Source organism: Astatotilapia calliptera, chromosome 16 (assembly GCF_900246225.1).
Source record: "Astatotilapia calliptera chromosome 16, fAstCal1.2, whole genome shotgun sequence".
Taxonomy (NCBI): Eukaryota; Metazoa; Chordata; class Actinopteri; order Cichliformes; family Cichlidae; genus Astatotilapia; species Astatotilapia calliptera.
Genome location: NC_039317.1, coordinates 3,822,536 through 3,849,966, shown reverse-complemented (window position 1 = coordinate 3,849,966; position 27,431 = coordinate 3,822,536). Strand labels below are relative to the sequence as shown.

Sequence of the window (27,431 nt, the reverse complement as noted above, 5' to 3'; positions counted from 1 at the left end):
ATGTCTTCAACATCTTACGACAGACTTTGGAGGGTATAAGTGGCAAAATGTGGCTGGATGTTTTCTGATGCAACTTCCAAAAAGAACTCTTCAGGTGTAAAAACCTATGTGCATTTTAAAATCTATATTCCAGATTATATGTGGAAACAGGTTAAAGGTACAAGTAAACAAACGCTGTAGCATGTTTATCAGGTACTGTTCTGATGAGAACAATAAATCACACAAAGTAACATCACTTGCAGGCAGGCTGCTGCAAACAAAAACGTTATGCCAGAACCTTATTAAGTAACGTGGTTCTGGCTAATTAGCCACATGGCGCTGCCTCACAGTGTTTGTGTTGCCGTCAGGCTGTCAGAAAGCTGCAGTGGGAGTTTTGCCACATTTTTGGTTCTCTGCCTCTGATGTAATTTGGTAAAAAGAAGAATTCAGGTTAGGTTTCATGGACTGCACAACTGTGTGGGTTTGTGTGACATTCTGTTAAAAAGGGGAACGCAATCAACACTAAACAGAGTCTTGCACTGCTCCAGCTCGATCTCTCAGACAAACACTGATGTGTCTAAACTTTAGCAAATCAGGGACACCTATAACGGAGTAAAGTGCAACGCTGAAAGTAGGGGTGTCCTTTAAAACTCAGAGATTTGATTGATGTGTCAGACCACTTCCAGATGAATTCCAAGTCCCTTGGCAGAATTGTCAAGAAATCATTTTTAAGTACCCCTCCATCCCTGCCCACAGAAGAAGACACAATAAAAGCTTCCTCTGACAACACATGACAAGCGCCAACACCACTGAGCTGGCACTTCCTGTCATTGCTTTCCTGCTTGAATAGCTGACTGATCATTGCGTGTCAACTTCAGGCGACGTGGCATTAGTATTCCACTTGTGTCAAAAAAAGGCTAAAAGTTTTACAGAAGTCAAAACTTTGGATACATGTCAGTGCACGCTTACTATTCCTCAAAGGGATAAAATGGAGCCCAGCATAATGGTCAAACTATATCAGATTTGACACAAAGACTTTAAGATCTCACAACACCAACCACCATGGGATGTTTCTCAGTGCCCTGCAGTACCTTGAGCCAGGGGTGGTTAAGAGCCTCGTAGACTGTGATTCTCTCGGCGGGATCCAGCATCAGCATACGCCTCACCAAGTCCTTAGCGCTCTCTGAGATGTGATTCCACTGGCGGGGATTCATCTACACACACAAAAATACCAAAACAGGAATATGAAATCATAAGTGTCATGTTGGCATCGTCCATTTGTCCCTGTGCTATACATACAGCAGTCTCTGGGGATAATAAATGAAGCCAAATACTGCAATCCCTCCAGTGGCCATTTATGTGGGGTGTGATAGTATATATAAATATATATATATATATATATACACACACACACACACACACACACACACACAACTGAATTATATATATATATATATAATTCAGTTGTATTTGTATTGCCCAGTATCTCATAAAGGTTTAGGTTGCTTCACAGGCATAAAAAACATTTTAAGAAACAGGTGAATAGTCCAACAGATAGAAGTTAAAGGCCAAAATCATATTCAGTGGTATTCGTATTATTATGCACAACTTGACAACAGTTCCAGGTTAAAAGAAGTTGGGTGTTTGGTACAGGATTAGTTTCCATAAAAATAATTTAATTCCATTTTATTTGTATAGCGCCAAATTACAGCAACAGTCGCCTTTATTTTGTAAGGTAAAGACCCTACAATAGTACAGAGAAACGTTCAACAATCAGATGATGCCCTATAAGCAATCATCATATGATTGTTGGGTTATTCTCTGTATGTATTATTGTAGGGTCTACCTGACAATATAAAGGGTCATGAGGCCATGTTGTTGTGATTTGGCACTGTATAAATACAACTGAATTGAACTGAATTAAATTGAAGCAATCACTTGGCAATAGCGGGAAGGAAAAACTCCCTTTTAACAGGAAGACACCTTCAGCAGACCCAGCCATCTGCTCCATCCAGTATTAATAATGCTGTTATTAAAGAGAATGTGTAATGAATGTTAGTATTAATGCTCTTGAGCAGTTTAATAGGAGACTGAACTTTGAAACATCTACCAGATAAGGCATGAATCCACCTCTACAGTGTTTGCTCTTAATGTGGTGATTCTTGTCTTTGTAGGATTTATAAGGAACACACAGCGGCGCTCAGACTGTGGCCGCACTTTGAATAGACCCTGACCTTGTATTTGCCCTTGCAGATGGCTTCAAACAGACGTTCCTTGGTGCCATAAAAAGGGAGACACCCCGAGAGGAGGATGAAGAGGATAACGCCACAGCCCCACACGTCCACGGGTTTACCATACGGCTCTCTCTTCACCACCTCTGGGGCCATAAAGTGGGGAGTTCCTACGCGACCTGGAGTTACAAACAGAGCGTGCAAGTCAGGTAACAGTTCCAAAATAATAACATTTTGACAATAAAACACGCACAGCGAAACTTCCTTGTTGGTTCCCCAGTCATTTCGATTCTTATGTTTGCTGAAATTGAAAAGGAAGTAGTTCAAGTTTTATTTCCTTTGTTTTTCCCTAATTACCAACTACCAGAAAGTAATGTCTCACAATCAAGTGAAAAGAGGAAATGATACTTTACTTTGGGTGACTTCCTATTTTGATGCAAACTAGGAAGCGCACGGTTTTCATCCAGGTTTAAAACTAAGACAGTTTCTAATGTGCAGCGTTCTTACATTTCTTACAAGTTCTCAGTAGCTGATACTGTCTACTACTTTATCTGTCCTTTATTAGAGTGAAACTAAAATTATGATGTTATCCCAAGTTAGTTGCAGCAATTTAAATGCTGCAAAACTGTTTAATTACTTTGGTTTCAACAGTCAAACAGGCCAGCTGAGCAGTGCATTTCTCTCCAAGTAAAGACTTTTAATTTAAAATGAATTAATTTAAAAGGTTTAAGAAATTCTACAACTGTTAAGACTGTGAGTCTTTTAGACATCTGCATTTGACAGATGCTGAACAAAATCTGACCCATAAAACGGGTACTTCATTTGTACGGGACATCAGTTACTGTGCATGGGAGTTACTACTGACTCAGAAATAACTGAAATAACCAGCACAAAAACCAATGTCTGGTCAGAATTAGCAACAGCACCAACACACTGATTCCAAATCTGCAAGATGTGGTTGTGATCAGCAGTCTATAAAGGAAGTTGCCAGTATACCTCCTGACAAAGGAAGCCTCCCTCTGCCATGAGCACTCCCACACATGGAAAGTTTGAGCTTTACTCAGACTTGATTTTCTTTTTCTAGCTGAGGTATGGTACACAATGTTTTCACCAAGTTGATACCTTAAGCGTAGTGTGTACAGATTGACGATGAATTCTTAAAAAGCAAAAATTATTAAATTTCCATGTGACAGCTCTCCATTTAAAAGTCAAGTCGGCTGTCAGTTTCTGGCATCATTGAACAAACACTGATACCATCTTAACACAGTGTCATGAGTGTTAAACTGTATTAAGTGCTCTTGACCGAAAGTGGAATTCTGCACCTCCTCCTGTGTTTTAAGGCTTTAGGGCTGTGACTGGGTACACTTTCAGGTTGGATCAGGTGAGGTAGCCTAAAAAGAGAGGTTGCTTTTAAGCAAACAAACAATTGCATGCTATCTCTTTTCATAAAAGCCTTTAACTTGAAATTTAGAGGAAAATATCACAAAGTCAAGAAAAGATGTGAAGGAAAGGACTTTCAGCTCCTGACTGAAATTACCCAGGTTGCCTGAAAGCACGATGTGCTGAAAGTATGATCTCCTAAAGATGCACCACGGAAATCCATGTGTTCTCAATGTGTTGTCTTTTGCAAGCTATTTAGCTCCCCCATTACTCATTTAGCATTCATTCATTTCAATTCATTCATTACAACTTAAAAATATCATTATTATATTAACAAATATTACCCACTCTGCAGTCCCCTCATATTTTTGTGCTTTAACTAACATCATTAAGATGAAAACACTTTAAATCTCGCCTTTATTAAAGCATTTAGGATCTCTGAAGTGAAATTAATTCTAAATAACACCAAAATGAGGAGAAAACTATATAAATTGAGTTATAATCACTATCCATCCATCCATTCGCTTCCGCTTCTCCTTCAGGGTCGCGGGGGGGCGCTGGAGCCTATCCCAGCTGTCATAGGGCGAGAGGCAGGGTACACCCTGGACAGGTCGCCAGTCTGTTGCAGGGGCTAACACACAGAGACAGACAACCATTCACACTCACATTCACTCGCACATTCACACCTAGTGGCAATTTGGATTATCCAATTAGCCTATCCCCACAAGCTGCATGTCTTTGGACGGTGGGAGGAAGCCGGAGTACCCGGAGGGAACCCACACAAACACGGGGAGAACATGCAAACTCCACACAGAAAGACCCCGGCCTGATGGTGGAATTGAACTCAGGACCTTCTTGCTGTGCGGCAACAGTGCTAACCACCGTGTAGGGCTGCTCGATTATGGCAAAAATGATAATCACGATTATTTTCACTGAAATTGAGATCTCGATTATTTGACGATATTTATTTAACCCTTAAGACCTACCATAGAACCAAGTCCGCCAGAGCTTATATTATTTTTTTACATGTTGTAGTGCCATTTGTGGGAGCATTTCAAGTTGCTATACAACTGTTATAGCCCATATTTTAATAATATGTATGCATTAAGTCCACAGTAACTACATTAATTGCAAAAAAAGTGCAATAAACTACAAAAAAATTGAAAATCGTTTTTTGTATTTTGTACATATATTTCTACTTGGAGAAATTTAAGAGGTTTATCCCTCAAAGCTTTAAATACAAAAAAGTTGCAAGAAATAGTTTACAACAACAGGAAATTTATTTTGAGTGTCTTCATAGTTTTATTTTGGAGATACACCAATTTTTATATACTGCAGGAAAAACGAAAAAACAATCCTATGATGCAAATTTGCAAAGAAAACAGCAGGTGCATCAAAATAAACTATTTCCAGCAGTGCAATTCGAGTTCTAAGCATCCCAGCAACTATTCAGAAAAGTCAAACATGACCAGTATAGGTTTAAGGCCTACAAGTAAAAAACTACAATTTCCGCGAAAATGACATCACTTCCGGTTTCGGCCAGGAAATGGCGGACATGTGATAGTGTCTGTTTCACTGTGGGAAGTGTTACGAACAGCTGGTCGGATCGGCAAAGCGTGTTTCTGGAATATTATGTTTTTGTTCCTGCAAGCGCTTTTTATGCAATTTTTGCAAAGCTATATGTGGAACGAAACCGTGACCGAGGACAAGCTGATGGCATCAGATGTAAGTACAACTCCTCCGGTTTCATGTGCAAAACAAATTATTGCGCTAGCTTACGCGTTCAGGTTCTACAGGGATTTAAAAAATAGTTACACAAAACGGAGCGTGCTGCTCTGACGGCTTTAAAGGGTTAACAATGACTTTAAAAAAATAATATAAAATAGTGTGCAACACCACTGAAGTTTTTTTTAACCTGTCTTTTCAACCAACAGCAGTCACTCTCCTCTCAAAATAACTTCTGCTTAGCTTTCCGAGCTTCCCTCGGGTCCTCTTAATCAGCGGTCTCCAACCTTTTTTGCGCCACGGAGCGGTTTATGCCCGACAATATTTTCACGGACCGGCCTTTAAGGTGTCGCGGATAAATGAGGGAGGGGCTAATAATCGGCTCAGTCATTTTTAATGATCGTTGAAAGCCCAGATCGTAATCGTGATTAAAATTCGATTAATTGAGCAGCCCTACCACCGTGGCACCGTGCTGCCAAGAGTTATAATCACTATAATCATTAATTCACTCTGATAAACCCACCTTACAAAGTGTTTCACACAGGACACAACTAATGAAGCTCCATAATCTTTACAAATCATCTGTGGGTTTAACAGCTGTTGAGATTTAAAAAAATATCCACATATTAGCGATGCATAAGAGTAACACAGTAATACAGAATTGACTTGCCAACATCGCCTTTCCTTATATAAAGAACGCTCCAGAGTATCCTCTGCTCAAGAACATGAAGGAGGCGCTAAAATATCTTGTATCTTATACTACAGCATCTTGGTCATTTCACTTTTGCTCACTGACTATTTCACTCCAACCAAAGTCTTCTTTACCAGTGAGATGTGGTAGCTTAATGACTTAAAGGCATGACTTTCACCCAGGGGAGTGCACTGTCTCTGTGAATGGTCATTGGGGCTCAGGACAGGTTTCTGCCTGTTGTAGTTTTAAGTTGTTCATTTATGAACTGGAATCCATGAATAAACAATTCAAATGGTTTCCAGCTTGTAATTGTTTCCAGTCAGCCAAATTGGAAGCAAAAAATATGTCCAGTAAGCTTTTGGCAGATCCTATTAATGATGTACTGATGAATGTACACGCTCAGTTATCATGAATATCATATTCTATAATTTCAAGTAAAGTATTTATATATAATATGCTGGGAAAGTCACTCTAAATTATATCGATATGCGTCATAACTATGTGTTTTTCTCAGTTCTTCTTTATGTCACAAGAGTCATAAACCCTGTGTCCCTTATGTCACAAGTGTTTAAATGGTGTCTTCAACAATAAGTTCAATTATGGAGCAGAGACGTGTTCTGTCTCTTTGATCCCATCTTAGTGGAACTTTTCCCACAAGTCAGAAAAAATAAAAATCTCCCTAAACAAATGGTGACAAGGCATGCAGGGAGAATCCCGCTGTGTTGTGGTGTTTACTGTACCTCCTGCCACCAGTCCTGACTCTCCGAGCTGGATCGCCACTCCGAACCCGCCCAGCTTCACTGGAGCCGAGTTCTCTTTAGATGCCAGCAACACGCAGTGAGGCTGAGAATGAGAGAATGGAGAAGGAAACAGAGATTTTAGCAAATTAAAGAGTGAAATTCTCCTATAAATAACAGACATTAAACGAGCCAGACACACCCCAAACCACCACCCACCACGGCCACACACAAATAACTGAGAGTGTGGGAAGATCAGAGTAGGAAGTTTGCTGTAGTGTCTTTATACGACTCCAGTTATTTTAAATACAACGTTGACTTTTGCTTTTTTTGATCATGCTGTCGTCACACGCCATGAAAACACAGATCGCTATTTTCTTCCCAAAGCATCAAGTAATGCAACCACAACATTTCAGTCGAGCAGTTTTGCACATGGCAACACCTATTTAGATTCACATTTCATTTCATTAACATTTGTGGTCATCTGCAGCATCCTTTCTATGATATAGTGTTACTTTGTGGTTTAATGTGGACTGATACGGATCTGAAAAACAGCAGACAGAAACAGTTTTACCGTGCGGTAGCTGTTGAACGGAGTATTAAAATTTCTGCTTTTGCTCAGACCTTTCTAAATTCTTTCTAAAAATCTTACGTGAGGACATTAAATACCATTTTGAAAAGGGGGGGGGGGGATTACCACAGTAGCCAGAGTCCAAGGTGGAAAGCATACTGTACACAAGTGAAGCATGCCCTGTGAGTATTTCCCCTCATATGTATAATCAGAAGGCCTCTCTCTCTCTCTCTCTCTCTCTCTCTCTGCTTCTGTATGGTGCTCGGAAGAAAAGAGGGGGGGTGACCACAGTATGAAATTTCCTCTGTGCAACATTACCGCATTCTGCACTTCAGCATTTCTGACTGCACAGCTGTGGACAGGCGCTTATCTTGAAAGTGAGATAGGACAGTTAGGGAAGCCAAAAAGAAAAAAAAGAAAAAACTGAAGCTGAGTCTACACAGTACTATTCTGTGACGATGATAGTATTTGCTCAACGCGAGTTGGACTACAGGAGAAAATCGAACATGAGATGACACAAGGAACTATTTCCATTTTTTCAGAGCGGCAAATTTGGATTTTTCCTGCATGTTCAACTTACAGGGATATCCTGGAGTACCTTAGAGGAAGGCAAAAAGACTGCAAAACCTGTAAGTGTGTGAGGTTGGAACTGATCCTCACCGTTCACACAGCCCTTTACACAAAGAAAGGAACGCATACTTCTTTTTTAATGAACTCCAATAACTAGGTGAGTGTTTTGAAAAGTTCCTTTTTTTTTCTTTTTTTTTTTCACACTGTGTGCAACACAATCGCGCTGACCTTTGAGTTGAGTAAGCAGTTTCCTTTTACTGCTATTTCATTTACTGATCTTTTGATATACTTCTCTTGAAGTAAACTGACTGAGCACATACACATCATTTTAAAACTGCTTGGCTGCGGTAATGTGCAAAAGATACCAAAGAAATCTTGAACAGCTTATTCACATGTTTCTAGGGCTTTCCAGTTCCTGAGGTTATGATGGTAAGATTGTGTTTTGCAGGGCAGATTAATGCTCACACCCACAAACCTGTACGTATGAAAGCCCTTTCCCAAAATGCAAATTATTCCATGTGTGCCCCTCATCTGTTTGCAGGACTGTCAATCCCCTGAAAAAAGACACCATGGCAAAAAACTTCTCCTGTAAGAACCAAACAACAAACTTAACCCTTGACCCGTGTGGAGATGACGACACACTGCAGGTCCTGCTGGCAGTGAGCTACTCTATAATCTTCATCCTGGGTCTAGTCGGGAACCTGGTGGCTCTGTGGGTTTTCTTCTGCGTCCACTCCAAGAAGAACTCTGTTCGAGTGTTTCTCATTAACATTGCATTGGCAGACCTGCTGCTGGTGGTCTGTCTGCCATTCAGGATACTCTATCACAGCCAAGGTGACAAATGGAATCTGGATCCCACCGTGTGTAATGTAGTGGGACACCTCTTCTACATGAACATGTACATTAGCATCACTCTGTTAGGGCTGATCAGTGTGGATCGCTACTTTAAGATCCACCAAAGTGTAGGAATGCAGCGCAAACTCTGCTCCACAAAGCTCAGCTTCGCCCTGTGTGCCATCGTCTGGATTGTGTCCACTTGTATCATTTCAGTGATGGTGTCATCAACGAATGACTCTCCACATGTGAGCAGGTTGGTAAAACCTTTAAATCTTCTTTTTTTTTACCTTACTGCAGATCTGCAGTGGCCAACTTGTGTGACAAAATGTATTTCCTGTGTCCAGGTGTTTCCACTACAAGAAGCTGGATAATACAAAGTGGAAGGCTTACATCAACATGTGTATGGTGGTTCTTTTTTGGTTAGTCTTCATCTCTCTCATGATGTCCTACGGGAAGATCGCACTCAAGCTGCTGAGGACATCACAAGCAAATCCAGATCTGCCCAACTCCACTCGCTACACTCGAACGGCCAAGAAGTCCTTCTTCATCCTCTTTCTCTTCTGCATCTGTTTTGTGCCCTATCACGTGGTCAGAGTGTTTTACATAAAAACGCAGATCACAGACACTTCGTGTTTCTGGATGTGTGTCGCTGACAAAACCAACGAGGTGGCTCTGCTGTTTTCTGCCCTCAACAGCTGCCTGGACCCTGTCATGTACTTCCTGTTATCCTCTTCAGTGAGGAAGGAGGTGCTGCGCTTGGTGAACAACATGATCTGCTTAAGAGATGTTACAGGCATCAGTGGGAGCAGCTCCACTGCTGAGATGGATAGTAGAAATGTAAGGACTGACAGAGAACACCCAAACACCAGTCTAATTAGTAATACAAAGATAGAAAGCGGTTTATAAATCCCCACACAGCAGAGCGATAACTCTACTGACGTAAACGTAAATATGACAGAAGCCAGCAGAAGAAGAGGAGCGTGACAGGGCAGCTGCTGCTCTTGCCTGTGCGCCTTTACTTGGTGCTTACCTAAGAAAAACCTTTGAACTAAGGCTTATTTTGAAAAGGTTTAGGACAACTTCGCATTATTTTATGCAGAGGAAAAGTACTGGCTCTGTTACACTGTAGGGCCTATGATTAGTCCTGTGATCAAACATTTGTGTCATGATGGGAGTGGGCTCTTTCCACTGAGCCTCAATATATAAGACTTGGAACGACAGAGGAATATCTATCTGCACCAGAAACTTGGACACGCAGTGACAAGGAACACTGAAGCTGGTGGTCCCGCAAGTTACTGTGGGTTTTGTTTTCTGTAACAAACCCAGTCTGTAACTGGGTTTGTAGATGTGTCGTCTTCGATGGTAAAGAATCCCCCAAAATTCCTGAGACCCACCTCTGGAAACTTTTTTCATGTAAATCCGTCCTTAATGTTACGAGTAATCCTGCAAATTAAAAAATATGTCCTTTCTTATTATAGAGAAATTTGAATGTACTTGTGTGCCATGAGACATTTTGAGATTTCATCATCAGCATCGTTTTGATGTTTGAATCCAAATAGTTTCAAAGATGGAGGGCAAAGTAGTAGGGCAACCGCTCACCACACACACACACACACACACACACACACACACACACACACACACACACACACACAGAGAGAGCTAGGGGTGTTTGACTTTGCCAGATGTGACAGTAAAAAAGCAAAAATAAAAATACTTAAGTCCATCAAAGGCAGGACCACTTGGACTTTAATGCTTTTTTTTGCATAAGCTGATGTTTTCATACTACACCGCTCGAGTGAAACTGTGAACTTAATCGGGGACTGAGCAGTTCCTTTCACACCCATATGCTGCATTAATCTAGTATAAGCACTGATAAACGAGAGACACAAACCACAATTACACAGATAGAAACATGACAACAAGTCAATACTCTTCCCCTCACTGCATTTATCAAAACATTTGTCACATACTGTTTAAATATAAACGTGTGTGTGACCCTGCAGATGGCCATATGTCACTAACAAAACACGCTGAAGACAAAGTGAAGGAAAGGTGATGGGAACTTTGCAGATTTGATCAAAGCCTGAACTTTATGATATTTATAACAGCATTAGAAAAAAAACCCAGGGAAACGCCTACTGAGGTGAAAGCATGGGGCTTCACTGTTAAATACCACTTCTCACAGGGCAAAATGCCTTTTACGTATTAAGAAAAGCTCTGACATTTACAGAAGTCTGTTTTCAAAGTTTGTTCTGGATCTTGGTGTGATTTATTTCATAAAGCTTATGTTAATGTGCCAAATTGTGCTTTTCGAAATAAAGTAGGATATAAATAGTCCTGTGCTAATCAATGTTTATCATGCAGTGTGTCCCTTATTATGGAAGGGAAGTGTGTGTAGGAACCAAACAACTCTTTCTGCTTCTCATCTAGAACAACAGCGCCACCCCAAGGCAGAAAAGGGACAGTGTTTAGACATTTTTGCAACCCAAGCCAAACATTGTGTGCAGAAAAGATGAACGGATGAGTAAATAAGCAGAAAGATGGAAACTAATTTGAATGAGAGAAATTATTTATTTTTATTTAAAAGTGAATATCAAATTGAATCACTGATTTGAACGCTTAACATGCAACACACAACTGCTCCTTATTTTCAAGTCATACACAGCATACCCTGAAACCAAATGAGGAAGCCTGCTAGACAAAACATAGTATTCTAGTTACGAAAATACCACACCCCACCGACAACTTGCCATTTACAATAAAGCGCCACTTCGACAAGGAAGACACTGCAGAGAAGCAGCGTGTCATGCCTGCTGTTAAAACCACCGTTTCTACTCTACCCTCAGAATACTTCACATGGGGCAGTGTCATCTGATGCCTGCAGCCTTTTATTGAAACATCTCAGAGGACCTGTTATTGGTATGTATCATGAAGCCAAACGCATCTCTGAGCAATGTTGTGTTAGTCAAGTGCACTTAATTTGTTAAATGTTACATTTTATCACTTTGAAAGAAAGAAAGAAAGTATTGCTGACAATTTTGTTGCTTTTCCAACAACTTGTACTGAGAAGTGCTGGACATTCAAGTTAAGACTGGAGAGCATCATCATCATCTCCTCACCGATCAAATGTTAAACCTACAGGAAACTGTCATCTCTGTGACCTACTTCTTTAAATACTTTATGGTGTTTTACACAGGAGCATATCAGTTTCTCCAGTCATCCCTGTAAAACATGCATTAAAATGTGTCTATTTTACAAGCCTGACACTTCGGTATTGCCCATTCTCTAAGCATACAACTCTGATATAAGACGACAAATTTAGTTAGACTGCTTGCAAAGCTCAGGTTAACCCTTTAAAGCCTGAACTGTAAAATAATTGATGGAAAATTCAAAGTTTTTGTTTTTGAAAATGGAGTGTTTGTTTAACCTCCTGACAATTAAAAAAAATGTTATTCAAAATTAATTTTGCATGTTTTAGTTTTAATTTATATAATATTTGCTACATCTACGCACAGCAGAACTGTAGAAGAGTAAGTTAAACTATGCAACTAAAGAAAGTACATGTTGGTTTGAGGAGTTCTGCACCCACAGACACCAGTGCACTGACAAGCCATGCACATAACACATAAGAGGTTAGCTTCTCACCCAGAAAAAAAAAACTAAAACAATAACATGCTAGCCTGCAGTGGGTTACTAAGATATCATGAACTGTCATGATCCCACACCTCTCACACTCGGACACATGCTGTGCCTGAGTTATGCTCTCAGCTGGAAACCTTAAACTCTTTTTAACCCTGTGCTGCAGCCTTCAGAGCGGTTCGGGCTGTGCCCACCGTACGTTCAGTTGCACGTCAGGTTACGGTGTACGGTTAAGAAGGGTTTCTGGTCAAGTCTATATTTACAACATCTGACTATCTGAGCTGCTGATTTTGGAGCTTTGTCACTGAATAGACTCAAAGTTCCTCATAGACATTCTGAAGTAATGGTCAAGTCTGATTTTGCTAAAAAATAAGTAAATAAAAATGTTTTGACAGTTCAGGAAGCCTTGATGTCAACAAGATTTAAAAGCCAGCTTCTGTGTTCTAGATCAAATGGAGAGCACGTTTCCATCAGAAAACACTTCGTCCACCACCTGTAACTTCTCCCTCTGCCCGACTGCTGCAACGTTATATTTCCTTCCCTCCGTCTATGCGCTCCTCTTCCTCACCGCCCTCCCAGGGAATGCACTCGCTCTCTGGGTGTTCCTGCGGTGCATCTCCAGCCTCTCCCCCATCCACATGTATCTGTGCCACCTGAGTATATCCAATGTGTTGTTGTCCATCACCACGCCCTTCCTCGCAGCCTACTATGCCGAAGGCTTGGTCTGGGGTCTGAATGATGTCCTGTGTCAGCTCGTCCTGCACGGCATTACCCCGGTGCTCCACGTTAACATCTATATAAGCTTAATGATGCTCACTTGGGTGGCCCTCAGCCGCTTTGCGTCCCTAATCCAGAACACCCACGCCTCGAGGCCCAGCGCCTGCACCACCCTGCTGCCACACACCTTCTTTGCTAGCCTCAAAAAAGTGTCCTTCGCCAACGTCGTGTGCATCACTGTGTGGCTAATGTCAGTGGGGAGCATAGTGCCAGTGACTGCTTATTACGCAGTGCACGAGGCTATGAACCAAACCACCAAAAGTGACAAATCAGGACGTGGGAAGGTATGCTACAGCCCTGCTGTGGAACTCGGAGGCAGTATGTCTCAAACTGCCACTGTGGTCATTACAGCCTTCTTCTTTGTTATGTACCTGCTGGTGCTGCTGTCCTACGTCACGGTGCTGAGGCATATCCGGCGCTCACGTCGCAACACACCAGTCACAACCTCCCAGAGACTGCTGAGCAGGGTGTTCCGAAACATTGTGGTCATCCAGGTGGCTATGAGTAATTTTATACTTTAAAATAATGTTATTGTTTAGTCACTTAATTCCCTCCTCTTGAGCCAAATAAATTTCCAATATACTTCACATATTTCATTAAATTTTAAAAAACCAACTCCACACAGGTCATTCTTTCTGTTTGCCTGCTGCCGCACCATATCTTCAAACCCATCTTCTTTTCTCTGGTCCATGAAACTCCCCTTCAATGTTCCCCCACCAAAGAAACTTCCAGCTGCCACCCATTCTCCGGCATTATCGAGGTGACTGCTTTTCATATACAAATTGAAAGTAAAAATGTCCCACAGTATGTGGAAATCTGACATGATGATGGTTTTCTTGTCCCTCTCTAGCTGAAGAACTGCCTGTTTCTTCTTGCTGCACTGAGAAGCTCAACTGACCCCATCATGTACTTTGTGCTGGACAGGACATTCCGCAATAAAACCCTCAACATTTTAAGGTGGAACCAGAAAAACTCCACAACACTGCAGGTGTTCTGCTCAGGTACAGGAAGTGCCACTCCGAAGTCCGAACAGCAGAAGGAGGAAACCGCAGTTTGTGGCACTGTGGAGTGCAGTCATGCAAGTGTTATATAGTTAATAATACTCATCTTTTGACTGCATGGGAAAGCAAACGTACTCAAGTTTCTGCTTACAAAGCAGCTCATGAAAAAACTCGAGCAGTGAGTAGGAGAAAGGTAGTGGCACAACACTTCCCTTTTCACAAGTCTGTATCATTACTACAACTCAAAGCAAGAAGTTCTTGGTCAGTTTGAGTAACACGGTCAGTTTCAACCAAATACACCAGGACTGCATTCACAGTCTAAATTTCTCTCTCGTGCAGCTTTAATCCAAGTTTTCATTTAAATGATGTCCTCGTTATGTCTGAGAGTATCTTATTACTTCACAAAGAAATCAGCATATCAGACACGCGCTGACCAAACGTTAACAGTTAAAGCTCAATGTCCTCTGTGCAGTGATCTTTTAATATCAGCACTCGCCACTGGCCACACGTGCTCTGTCCTGCTGTGCTTCAGCCATTGCTCGGCTGTGAGACTGCAGGACTGCACTAAGATAACAGAGCACCAAGAACATGTCAGACTGTCAGTCCCTGAAAACTTAAAATGTAGAAATGTTTTTTAAAAAGTTAAGACTTTAAAAGAACTGCACGCATACACACACGCATTAGTTGAACCTGAGGAATAAACTAAAGAAATTCCAAATTTCATTTTCCTGTATTATCAGGTTGGACCACCTGTGACAATGGAGCAGCCTAAAGTAGCTTTCAGTTGAATATGGATACTTTGGTTGTGGTGTTACTGTTGTTTGTGAAGCTCTGTGAATTACACTCCTTTGCTTTGTGATATCCTTACTTGTGTTTATTTGAAATGAAGTCTCAGTATATTGAAGTTAAAGTACTCTGTGCCTCCAGCTGCATTCTTTCCCTCCCTCTCTCTCTGTAACCACTTCTACACATTCACACTCTGGTCCTACTTACATTTCGCTACTGTTGCAAAGTTATTTTTATATCATGCAATAAATATGTGTATGTCCTGTATCACTTTGTGCTCTGTCTGTTTCTATATACTCACAGCATTTTCTCAGTCCCATTCAACATACCACACAATCACACAGTGCTTATATTTATAGCTAACGTTCACACACTCACTCAGATAAATACATTAGGGGTAAAATATGTGTTTCTTGGAGGAAGCCCCACGCTCGCTCAATCCTTAAGTGAAACCTACACTGGGACGGCATGTGTCGCCACATGGGGATCAAACCACCGACCTTGCAGTTGGTAGACAATAGTGTAGGTTTCACTTGAGGACTGAGCGAGCGTGGGACTTCCTCCGAGAAATTTTTAAAAATTTTTACACTTCTATCTCTGCATCCTGGTAAAACTGCTACCGTCTTCTATATCAGTGTACGGTGGAACTGCATTGATTGCGACATAAAAAAGAAAAAGTCACCAGGCAACAGTTCGGTATGCGCAGCGAGGCTCTGACAATTCAGTGTTAATTCAGTTTCGGGAAAACTTTGATGTCTTGTGTTTAGGGAAGTTGCTTTTTTAAATATGCATTTAAGGTAACAACAAATAGATTTGTGCTTGTCTGCCCCTGGAGTTTACCAGCCCAGGTGCATCTAAGCAAGATTTCTGCTCAAACATTCTGGACGTTTAAATCTTTGTGTTTTAGAGGACCATTAGGAATTATGGTTTTCTCAACTTATTGAGGCTGGCTGCAAAAAAAGAAGGCAAGAAACATCTAAGATTAGTCAGTCAAGAGCTTAGAAACAACACTTCTAAACCCGAAGTGCAGCTTAGTTTTTGAATTCTTGACAAACACCTCTGACTGTTCTACGGTCATGAAAACAATTTTTTTTTTTAAAAAAAAAAGAAAAGGAAAATCCATAAGAGAAATACTGCAGCTAAAAGTAGGTTTTTACTTTTGAATCAACTCCTTATTTTTCTGTTGTTGCTACTATTTCTATATCTGAGATTCATCTCAAACCTTAAAGCTCCTACCCACAGTTGTATTGCTTTGTCCTTTTGGAGGTCTCTGCTGTATTCCTCTCCACGCATTTCATTTGTCTGCTCTGTTATCTATTCTGATGTTTCAGGTTTCTTTAACTTTGACATCAATAACTGTTTACATTATGTAAATACAGCACTTTTGCCATTTGCCATTTACCTATTTCTGTTTGATACCACAAACTTTGGAATTGATCTAATACTAAGTAAAGCTTATATAGGGGAGAGCAGCGTGTCATGACTTATGATAATAATTTGCTAATTCTGAACACATTTTAATGATCACTGTGATTTTCACTTTCCATAAAAATTAACTAATAATAATTAGTTAATACAGCAAAACCCACCGTTAAGCTTTTCATGTATTGTGAAAAAGGCTTTTTTGGAGACCTGGAATGTAAATGTGCCCGTCTCTAAAGCACAGGCCAGGTCAGCTTCTGCTGTTTAAATGTGCTACTGACTATAAATAAAACAGACTTAACAGTCAAAACAGAAAGACTCAGATATTTTTCGTAGTTTATTTTTGAGGTATATTAAATAATAAAAAATGTATATGATAAATAAAGGTTTTAAAGGTAGTACAGTAGATAGTATTTCATTGCAACAAAGAAATATCCTTTCAGGTGTAAACTGAAAGTACAAGTCATTACAAATACAAATTACTTAATAGTGGTAAAATGGTAAAATCACTCTTCTCTCTTTCTGATTCACATGCTGTGACGTGACATCATGGTGTTGCACTCGTGCATGCATGAAAATGTCTGTAGTGAGGTCCTCATGTGCAACAACAAGCGATCAGTGTTTGATGCCTGTGTGTGAAAAGTCTTTTTCAGTATTTGTGTGTCCATTGATTCTGAGGGTTTAGACTGTGCACTATTGTTTGTGCTGATGTTGTGTGAGAGTGTGTTGAGGGAGTTTTCAAGAAGACAATGTTCTGTGAAGTGTGGCTCCTGCAGATGTGTATCCCCTGGCCCCCAGGGGCCGCAGTAGCTATTCAGACTGAAGCAGGCAGCAGAGAGTATCAGATACCCTCCAGTGTGCTCTCCCCCAAATACTCACAGACAGACAGGCACAGGCCAGAGGAAAAAAATAAATAAGTAAATAAATCAACGCCAAAGAAACATAGCCAGGAGAGAAGGAATTCACAGTGAGTCGGGGGTGGTTGGAAGAAGAGGAAAATAACAAGTGGAGATGTGCTAAGCTCAGCTGCAGGCCATTTTTGGAGCTTTTTGCTAGCCGGAAAATAAGTGAAGGTTTTCATGTAACTGGTGACTACACCGGCTGAGATATCGCTTTTGAATTGTTAAATACTTTCTTCTACTTTATAGCTGGACACCTCACACATCTTATTTAAGCTTGCAAAGGCAAGGGCTCCTTGACACATGAGTGCTAACTGGGGTCTTTCACATCTCTAAAACTCTATAAGGGGAAACAGACAGAGAAGTAGCAGAAAACAAAAGCAAAACAACCCAGTGTGGTTTAAATATAGCATGAACAGGAATTCTTGTTCTTGTTAGGTTAAAAGTGTTGTGTTGAGGAAGGCCTTCACACTGCAAAAATTCAAAATCTTAACATTTCAGTGAGATAGATGAACTTTTAGGACAGTGCATCTTGGATCTGGAGAATTTTCACTTGCTCAATTGGCAGATTTTTCTTTCACTTATTTCAAGCAAAAATATCTTTTAGTAAGTGAAAAAAATGTGCCAATGGAACAAATGAAAATTCTCCATATCCAAGATGCACTGTCTAAAACAAGTTCAAACATCTCACTGAAATGTTACTCTGTAGCTGATTGTGTCTTATTTTAAGTGTCATAAGATTTTTTTGGACTAGAAATTAGACAAATGTACTTGGTAAGATTTTGAATTTTTTCCATGCATAAAAGATGCACTCAGCCCGTTACTAACAGTACCACCCAGCCTTACATATTCCTGTTTTGTCGCTCATACTTGGGACATTCACAACATTGAATTTTAAGAGATTTCCCATTTCAATTACCTTTAAGGCACACACACTAACATTAGCCGTTTAACTAGTAGCAATTACATGATAGCCACATTAGCTGTAGTGGCTCGCAGACTATAGTTAGAAAAAATGAGCAATTATTGCAGGCTATATGGGACAGAAGTCGTATGGCTGACGTGTAAACTTGTAAACTTTAGCCAACCTCTGTAATAAAACACATTCCGTGATGACATAACATGATGGTCAGGACTTGTGGTCTGGTGTAATATTATGGCTGGAGGTTATTTTCGTTTTCCTGTGTATTCGTTTGTGTTTGTTATCAATTAACAGTTGAAATATATTAGCAAGAAGGGGAGCTGAAATAAATGAAGTCACACTTACTTACCCCCATTAACCCGTGGCAGCCCACTGATTGCCAATGTTATTCACATCACTCTCCCAATCATTCAGCTTCATTAGAAACGCCAGAGGTTTGCATTAGGGAGTATCAACAAAAGACCTCTGCGTGTTTTGCATCTGTATACACTTTCTGTTTACACAAGGGTGTGTGCATTGTTTGTGGGTCTCCTCAGACATTGTATTATTTCCTGTGGTTTTCCTCTGCTGCTGCTGAGGACTGTGACTGTGGTTTCTTATGCCTTTTGTGGGGCTCATGCAACATGTACTCGGACACAAAAGTGCATTACTGCCAGCAGCTTCAGGAGGTGTTCTGCTGCTAATGTCTGAAAAGTTGCGAGCTGTAGTAAAGATTGCAGGGGTTTGTTTTATTTAGGGGTTTTTTTTGCAAGTCTTTAGGTTTTCGAATGCGCACCTCATACAGGAATTGCATGAAACAGTCAAAGTTCAAATGAAGCAGCTCCTATGTACTGCCATTAATACAACACCTGATGTTCCTTATATTTTAATCAGCTGTAAGGCTTAACATAAGGTGAACTTTGCAAACTAGCAGCAACCTGCAATCGTTTTATTGTCGCACTAATTTTTAATTTCTGCTGTTACTCAATTTGTGTCTATACATGTGAGAGGACGAAGGGACAGGGGAAAGAGAAAAATATTTTATTCCTGGTTGACTACACAATCTTGGACTGATTCCCACTTTGTTGAAGTTGAAGGAAACCAGCGTTGTTTTTATACATATATATGGACTGGTTGATTTAACTGATCTCCCAGCACGTTTCACGGGGTAGGGGAAACTAAAGTCATCTCCGTTTAGATTAGACAAACAAACAAATGTAGCTGCAAATTCATAAGAAAAACTGACAAGCACTGGGCTACTCAGAGGTGTTATTTTGCCATCATACACAGACACATTAAAAGCAGCAGTGCACGTCCCATGCATATTACTGTGCACGTTTGTGCTCAACTGTGAAACTGTAATGACTGAGTTTCATGGTCGACACCTCAAGGCCCATTGAAAGCCATTAACAAAGCCATTCACTCCACCCATCAACACACAAACAGCACTAACGACGCTGCTAATAGTCCTCCAAGTGTACCACGAAGAGGTCCGAGAGGAGAACGACCGTTTTACCTTGTAAAAACAGCTGACATTCAAGTCACTGACAAGCAGTCAGTGGGGAAATGAGTCTCCTATCAATCACACTTCCCCATTCAAATGTAGAAAGTGGTATTTGCTTCAAAGCCACCCCAAATAAAGCCGAGAATAGGGTCTAACATGTAAGCACAGTGACAGACAGATATCTGTATCACCTCAGTCTGTCTTCCAGTAAACAGGCTGAAACTAGCAACCAGTAAGCTGAGATATTTACAAAACTGTGCGTCACTGACATTTTAAGATGTTTAAATGTAATAATCAGAATCAGAATAATAAAACATTTAAAGTATTAGTGATTGCCTTGAATATATAAATGGTACGATGCCATAGCAGGAAATACAAACCTGTCCTTTGAAAAGTAGCAGCCATCGCTGCCTCTAGTTTTGCTGCATTAAGAGTCGAGGTGCAAATGACCAGAAAACCCCAATAAACAATATATATCATCAGATTATCACAATAAGGGCTGGGCCATATCATACTGGTCATGGTAATACTGGTATAATGTTGGGCAATGATAAGAAAATGAAATATCACGATAGAATATGGGTAAAACATGCATGCGCAGTGTTTTTGTTTTCATACGCACATGGAGGAAAAAGCATGGCGGCAACAGAGAATGAGAAGGGCGAAAGCGGATCGTTGAATGAAAAAGATGAACCAGAATTGGTTTTTAAAAATGCTGCAACTTCAGTGGTGTGGAACTGGTTTAGCTTTCGTCCCTCAGATACAGAACAAAGCACTATTTTTGGTAGCGCATGCTAGCGGGCCATCGTTATTAACGTGTTTTTTGGAAAATACGGCACACTTAAAATCAATCCTTTAATTTTTCTGAAAATCGACAGTGCCCCTTATAATCCAGTGTGCCTTATGTTTGAATTCTGGTTGTGTTTACTGACCTCGAAACTAATTTATGTGGAACAAGGCGCTCGAAAATCTGTCAAATGTTTTAGTACGACTTTGCTAAGCTACAAAGCTGCACCGCTTGATGGACTGTTGGAGCATTACGGCTATCGTAGGCAGGAGCCTCGCGGAGTGATACGTACTGTGCTTCAACGTAATATTACCGTATTCTGTGTGTATAACCTTTTTTTAAGTTTGTGGATATTATACGTGGTTATGCTGAGGATATCGTTATCACAAATTTTCAAATGTATATCGTGATAAATATTTTTGGTCATATCGCCCTGCTCTAATCACAATACTTCATTCACAATCAGTGTATCCAGTGTTTGACACACTTCAGTTGAGCTGATTTAATAGAAGTTTGCTCACCTAAAGCTATCTTAGCATTGTGGTGTTTGTGCTGTTGTTTATAGTATTCCCAGAATATTTTATTTACTTAATAAAATATCGCTATTCGGTGTCTCCGTGCAGCACCATACTTTATCACTTTTTACCAGAGCTTCAGTAAAAACAGCTTTAATGTGGGTCTAGCGATATTACACATGCTTTTGTCAGATGTGTGTTGCCGACTACGTACTAAACAGTTGACTGAATGACTACATTTAATCTAATGGATAGAGTTACATGCAGATAATAGCGCAGCAACATTTAAAGACACATTCACTGTTCCTATATTTTGTATTCTGAACAGACTCATCTTTACTTTCAAGATTGTCCAACATGCTGCTTTCTTTCTGCAGATATTACCCACAGGTATACATTCGAGACTTACAACACAGTAAGAAAAACTGACCTATCACAGACCACCAGAAGCTCAACAAGGGACAAGCACAAACAGAGTCTGACCGAGCACAAATTTAACTAGAAGGCTTGAAGCGTGAAGTTTGTGCAATGTTTTCTTGCAGACACACAATGTTATATGCAAGACATGGACACTATAAAATTTACAGAGGGAACACTTCCTGTTCCTTACATTCAGAAGATCTGACTGCAGATCTCACCTTAGCGCACCTGGAGAATGAAGAAATACTATTGCTGCAAACGAAGGTATAGGTCTGTGTCGGCACCACACTCTCTTTCCTCAGGTTTACATCAAAGTGTTGCTGTGTTTATGGTTTCCTCAGACGGCTCAACACAGAGCCCGGATATGCTTTGCAGATTCAACATTCAGCATGACTTTATTTCAGAACAGCTGGCTGTATAGCACAGACACCAGATATATGAACAGTCCCACAACACAAAAGTTCACCTTCAATCTTGTGCTGGCTTCTCTCTTCATCTCTCAACTTCTGCTTTCAAAGCTGACGCAGATAAACTCATCCTGCCTTGCTGTTTGCGGTGCATTTGCATGCACACAATCTGTAGCAGTGAGAGAGGCCAAAGACAAACACACAGATCCACAAAAATAGACATACAAGCGCGCTTGTGCTGCTGTCACTGGTGGAGGTCTGTGGTGAAGCAAGTGGGAAGATGAATACACAGCCATCATGGTGATTTATGAACAAGAGGATTGCGATGAATTCAGTGACTTTTATGCATGGAAAGCTGTGGCACGTTCACACTGTTCCATATTCAACAAGCACAGTTTTGTTGCCGAAGCTCTGCATGTGTATGCTCTATTTTGTTTGTGTCCCCTGTAAAGGGCATACGTCTCAGCAGTACATCTAATGAGCTGGAGACAGGGGCTCAGAGTCACTGTTAGATACTGATAACAGAAGTATCTAACAGTGGGACAATGTCAAAGCTGCATTTTTACCTCACTGTTCTAACACAAGGTGCCTTTTTAATATTTACTATTCATTTACTAACCATAAAGGAGTGTGGCTGGCAAGCTTCCCTCATGATCCCAGCAGTCCACTAAGCTTGACTTAATAAAACTAAATCATCAGACTGACTAACAGGTTTGGTCTGAGTTAACTCCCTCACCAGACCAAGCATAGAGGTTTAGCCATATGCTGTAAGTTATGTAATGTATCTCTGTAACTCTGATGAAAACAGCCTCAGGGAGTTAACTGAACTGTGAGGAAGTTCTAGGAATTAAAAAAAGAACCAGGCAAATGTGATAACTTGATATAAATTTACCAATTTAGCTGCTAACTCAACACTTATATTCAATAAGATAAGCAAGTTAAATCACTTGCAGGTTTGAGTCAGTTTATCGTGATTTTCTCGCTGGTATAGCTTGGAGCGTGGATAAGAGTCTGGCCTGTTCCAAAAATAGCCCGGCTCTAATGACAGTTGCATTATGCTAGAATTTTTTTTCAGTGACAGGATTAAAAACTTCTCAAACGTTCTCTAAACAGATTTAATAAAGGTAAAAGGTCAACACTTTTAGGGCCCCTCTAAATTCTAAGACTTAAGGGTCCAAGACTAAAATGAGGACAATTTCATACATTCGTGTCTGAGTCATAACACCGCTCAGAACTATAACAGTCTATTTCGTTACCGTATGGATTTTGGACTGCTTCGTTGCAGGGCTCAACTTTAGATGTCCAGCTGGTCCTTGGTTTCAAGTGTCAAGAGTTTCAAGAGTTATTATAGTTTAATATTTTATAATTCGTTTTTATTTTTATTTCATTTTTGACTTTTAACTGTAAATTCAGTTTAGCTTCAGTTAGTGTCCAGAGTGAGCGTTCTTGTTTCAGTTTAGTTTTATTAGATTTAGTGTTAATTTTTTATTAATTATTAATTTATTAATTATTTTATGGAGGGCACATGTCAGATTCAAAGATTTAAGAAAATCAGTAAAAATATTACAATAAAACACATGAATAATGTTTTGAAAGCAGTTGCAGTCTTATTGACATCCAGAGTCTGAATAAACATGTCCATCAATGCCTCGTCGGGCAGTTTTTTTTTTTGGTAACAAACAAGCCCATGTATTTTAGTTCACATGTAAGATTTCTGTATAAGTATCGTTAGTAATCATGTGACCATTAGCTGTTGGCTCACTGTGTATAGACACTGCTGTTGCTCCTGGGACCCATTGAAACTGCAGCTTCTGTCAGTTACAGCAGTTTCTTTCACATACATATCGGATCATCAACGACAGTGATGCCTAGTCAAGGGTCAGTCGTTGATTGAAGTTGATTGGGGCTTTTTGAGCTCTTTGTCTGGCAGTTAAAACAAGCCAGACATCATTAACATTTCAGTGCCTTTCTGCCTGCACCTGGTGGGCGTGCCATTTTAACACCTCCCCTTGTCATCCACGTTAAGGACCACAATTTACACACTACATGATTGACTACTTTTCTGCTGAACAGAGATTGTAAATGAACTCCTATTGGTTAGGTCAAGTATGGGGTATTTCAGAAGTTTACTGGAACCCACCCAGTTGAACTATATAAATGAGAGCAGATAAGCTCCTGTTATTTACCAAGCTGCCGATCGCAACATACTGTACTACAGCAGACATGGCACAAATCAGCAAGGAGGAATCCCAGGAGACTCATCTCATGAGGGCAATGAGACAAGTACACGATTTCAAGCAATATCTCGCCAGCCTGGGCATTAAAGTTTCAGTGAGAACTGCAAGGGTTCACTACAAGGAGAGACAACCCTGCCGCGAAAGTCGGTAAGTAATCAAAGGACTGGATTACTGAATGGTAGCCTGCAGAAAATAACTTTTGCTTTTCTGTTTGTCTAATGTTTTCTTGTTTCTTATTAATATTTTACAGCAATATCTTGGCTGCCATTGATGAGATAACAAAAAGCAATGACAAGATGACTGCGCAAGACATTCAGCTAAAAATTGAGGAAGATCTGGGAGTTTCACTGAGCCTCTCCAGTGTACGCCACGCTCGACGACTCCTTGGGAGAAAAACTCCCTTCTCCCAAATGACGGAAGAGATCAACAATGACCCAAGATTACAACGAGTTCTCCAGAGGATCGAGTCTGGGGAGATTTGGGATGATAGCACAGAAGTTCCACAGCAAGACGATCGACCACAGCCGGGACGTGTCATCAAACTTCACATCTGGGGGATGATTTCACAGCATGATGCATGTCCTAAAACCATCTTACATGAAATCCTGGACAAACGCCGCTCTCAGAAACCCAACCAAGTTGCTGCTGCACGGCTGGGCCTTGACGAGGGCTTCTTTGAGGAGATGGATCTAAACCCCACTGCTGCTGCAGAGCCGTCAGCTTTAAAGCACATCAAGCTTGTTGTAATTGCAGTTGCGAAGGACAACTGAGAGCAGAGTGGAAAATTAGTTTCCACCAATTCCTATTTAGATGTACAATGTTCCCCTTCTATATACAGTGTGATATTGTTTTTGTTTTACTGTTGTGTAATGAAACTAAATCTGAAATCGACTGAAATTTAAAACATTGTGCAGGACACTGAACTTAAAATTGAAGAAGATTTCACCGAGTCTGTCCAGCACACATCATGCTGCCGTCTACTTGGCAGGAAGACCCCCGTCTCCGAATTGGTGGAAGAGATCAGCAAGGTTACAACAAGACGCGCGACCATATCTGGGGGATGATTTTACAACACGATGCACGTCCTGAAGCCATCTCAAAGTTATCCTGTACAACTGCTGTCTTCCTAAATCTGTGAAAAAATGTTGGTGCTGCACAGCTGGGCTTGAATGATGGCTCCTTTTTGCTGCAGAGTAATCAACTCTAAAGCACATTAAGTCTGTTGTAATTGCAGTTGTGAAGGGCAACTGAGGGGAGAGGAAATTAATTTTCCATTAATGTTCCCCCTCTATATGTATAGTGTGATATTGTGCTAGCTTTAGTATTGTGTAATCAAAGTATTTCAAAATCTGAAATGCATCCGTTTTGAAATCTGACAAATAAAACTTTATAAAGACAAACTGATTTTTGCTTTGTCTGTTCCACAATAATGACTTGACTAGTTTAGTCCACGGGTTTTGCTCTTTCAATCCAGGGATTAATAATCTGGCTAATTTTAGATTCAAATATTAACAGATGTTCCATTTAAAACAGCGATGACTAAATATAGTTTTAGTGCAGGGGAACTAGCTGACAACCTGGCAACAGCTGCCTAAAGCAAAGTGAAGCTGACATTAGGAATTACCCAACAGAACGCCACGTGAAACGCCACACATCATCACAGCAGTGCTCATTTTAAGCTCTCGTAGTAGAGGATGTTTATTTTTATGTCTATTATGTAATGCAGCAACACGACTGGAGAAAATTGACTTTTTCATGTATAGGTGAACATTTTCTGGTTGTCTATACAAATACCAGCATTTAACCCAACAAGTGACTATTTAGGAAGCATGTAAACCAGGTTTTGTTCAGAGCTACAGTTCACAGGCTTCCCATTAAATGCATTAAATTGTGATCAGAATTACTGTTTGGAGTAGCAGCTGTGAGGCTGTTCTCACTGAAAGCATGTCTGCTCAAATTTGTGTATCAGAGGCAGATTTCTAGAGAACTAAACTCATTAGTCACATGAAAGTAAAGATAATTAATGCAATTAAATAACATTACGTGCGTGTATTTTTAGTTTTTTGTTGTTGTTTTTTTAGCTCGGAGGCACTGGTGACAACAACTGCATCAATTCATTAAAAAAAGAAAAAACAATCTGTCAAACTTGAGAAAAAGCTCCAGTCTGACCTCATCACAGTCGAAGGCAAAAACGAGACATTACAGCTGGGAAATTTGAATCTTAAAGGGGCTGTAACTCAGTCATCAACCATCCCATAGTTACTGCATCACATAACAAACTAGTTATTTGTAATTCATGTGTCACATTTAAAAGTCAACTACAACTCAGTAAAATCACCAAGTTTATTGATCACTAGTAACTGCAGTTAATTTGTTTCTGTGTTGATAACTTGATCATAGCAAGTCTGTGCTGATGCAGCTGATTACAAGTCAACATCCTGCAGTTAAATAGATGGAGCCATTTTAGAGTGATGAGCTAGACTTGTCTATTTTAATCAGATGTCTGTGGTGGCTGCGACCTCCTCGTGTTGGTTTTGAGACATACAGTTTTGTTATTCACACATTAATACCAAAACAAACTATGAGACAAAAAAGTGGTAAATCCTGACAAATGACAAGCTGGAGGTAACATTTAACACTCTTAAATAAAAATAAAGGACCAATGTGATCAATGACTTTTATCTGACTGGTTAGTATTGACGTGGATTTGATTGTTAAGCTTTATTTGTAAACTGTTAAGCTACAGCAGCATGCATGCATGTTTAATATATACCTGAACTCTCAACTTATCTTTCAGTTCCAGGAAATTCTCCGCCTTTACTGTGAGACATTTTACATGAGACTACAAATAGGTGAAACAACAAGCAGGAGGAAGTGAGTTCCATTTGTTGTTTCAGTTTGAGCGGTCTGGGTCACTGTGTTACATTTAAACAGCGTTATACAGATATACACATTATACAAGGCCAAAAAACAACAAGCCTTGAATTTAAATGCGTCCGCAGACAAACATGCTGATCACCAGCACAGTGTCGGTAACACCTACTCTGTACTCTCCATACGAGAAAACTTGTTGACACAGAGGCTGCGATACACATACCAACATGGTATTTAACCAAGTTTTTACCACAGAAATGAAGTGCAGTAATTAAAACTTTTTAAGATGCTGCACATCAGATGGAAAATTATCAACAACAACAACAACGACAAAAGTGAAATTAAAAGCTAACTCTGACATCTGAAACATCATGGCAGGATCTGAGCAACCATTTTTATGCTCCTCAGATTAAATGCTCAATGATGTCGATGAGTAATAATGTAAATATAAAATGAAAAGGACTTTGACAGGATTTTGGATAATAATCGGGTTCATTGAACTCCAGAAATAAAACAGTCAGTAGAATATATAACTACT

The 27,431-nt window shown here is 40.2% G+C and overlaps 2 protein-coding genes across 16 annotated transcripts in view; one reads left to right on the top strand and one right to left on the bottom strand.

Moving 5' to 3' along the window:
* Window positions 1–27,431, bottom strand: part of caska (calcium/calmodulin-dependent serine protein kinase a) — a 172,514-nt gene that overhangs the window by 58,308 nt on the left and 86,775 nt on the right. For all 13 annotated transcript variants that reach the window (XM_026144181.1, XM_026144180.1, XM_026144187.1 and 10 more), the window contains exons 6-8: window positions 6,747–6,849; window positions 2,214–2,389; window positions 1,071–1,193 (exon numbers count right to left, since the gene is read on the bottom strand). In XM_026144181.1, the coding sequence (XP_025999966.1) occupies window positions 1,071–1,193; window positions 2,214–2,389; window positions 6,747–6,849 (402 nt within the window). The remainder of the gene's footprint in view (window positions 1–1,070; window positions 1,194–2,213; window positions 2,390–6,746; window positions 6,850–27,431) is intronic.
* LOC113007530 (uncharacterized) lies at window positions 5,292–15,194 on the top strand. Of its 3 annotated transcripts, none has more exons than XM_026144195.1 (7): window positions 5,292–5,315; window positions 8,426–8,974; window positions 9,066–9,558; window positions 11,571–11,643; window positions 12,811–13,634; window positions 13,766–13,900; window positions 13,991–15,194. In XM_026144195.1, coding segments are annotated over exons 1-7 (2,319 nt in total). In that variant the 5' UTR covers window positions 5,292–5,313; the 3' UTR covers window positions 14,234–15,194. The 3 variants fall into 3 exon arrangements, with proteins under 3 accessions (XP_025999980.1, XP_025999981.1, XP_025999982.1); XM_026144196.1 differs by lacking the exon at window positions 5,292–5,315 and adding an exon at window positions 6,890–8,041; XM_026144197.1 differs by lacking the exon at window positions 5,292–5,315 and adding an exon at window positions 7,938–7,943.

Bases quoted from the DNA above. Each gene is read 5' to 3' on its own strand.
- LOC113007530 (XM_026144195.1), top strand. The intron at 8,975-9,065 runs GTTGGTAAAACC...TCCTGTGTCCAG, and splicing joins GACTCTCCACATGTGAGCAG to GTGTTTCCACTACAAGAAGC. The intron at 11,644-12,810 runs GTATGTATCATG...TCTGTGTTCTAG, and splicing joins TCTCAGAGGACCTGTTATTG to ATCAAATGGAGAGCACGTTT.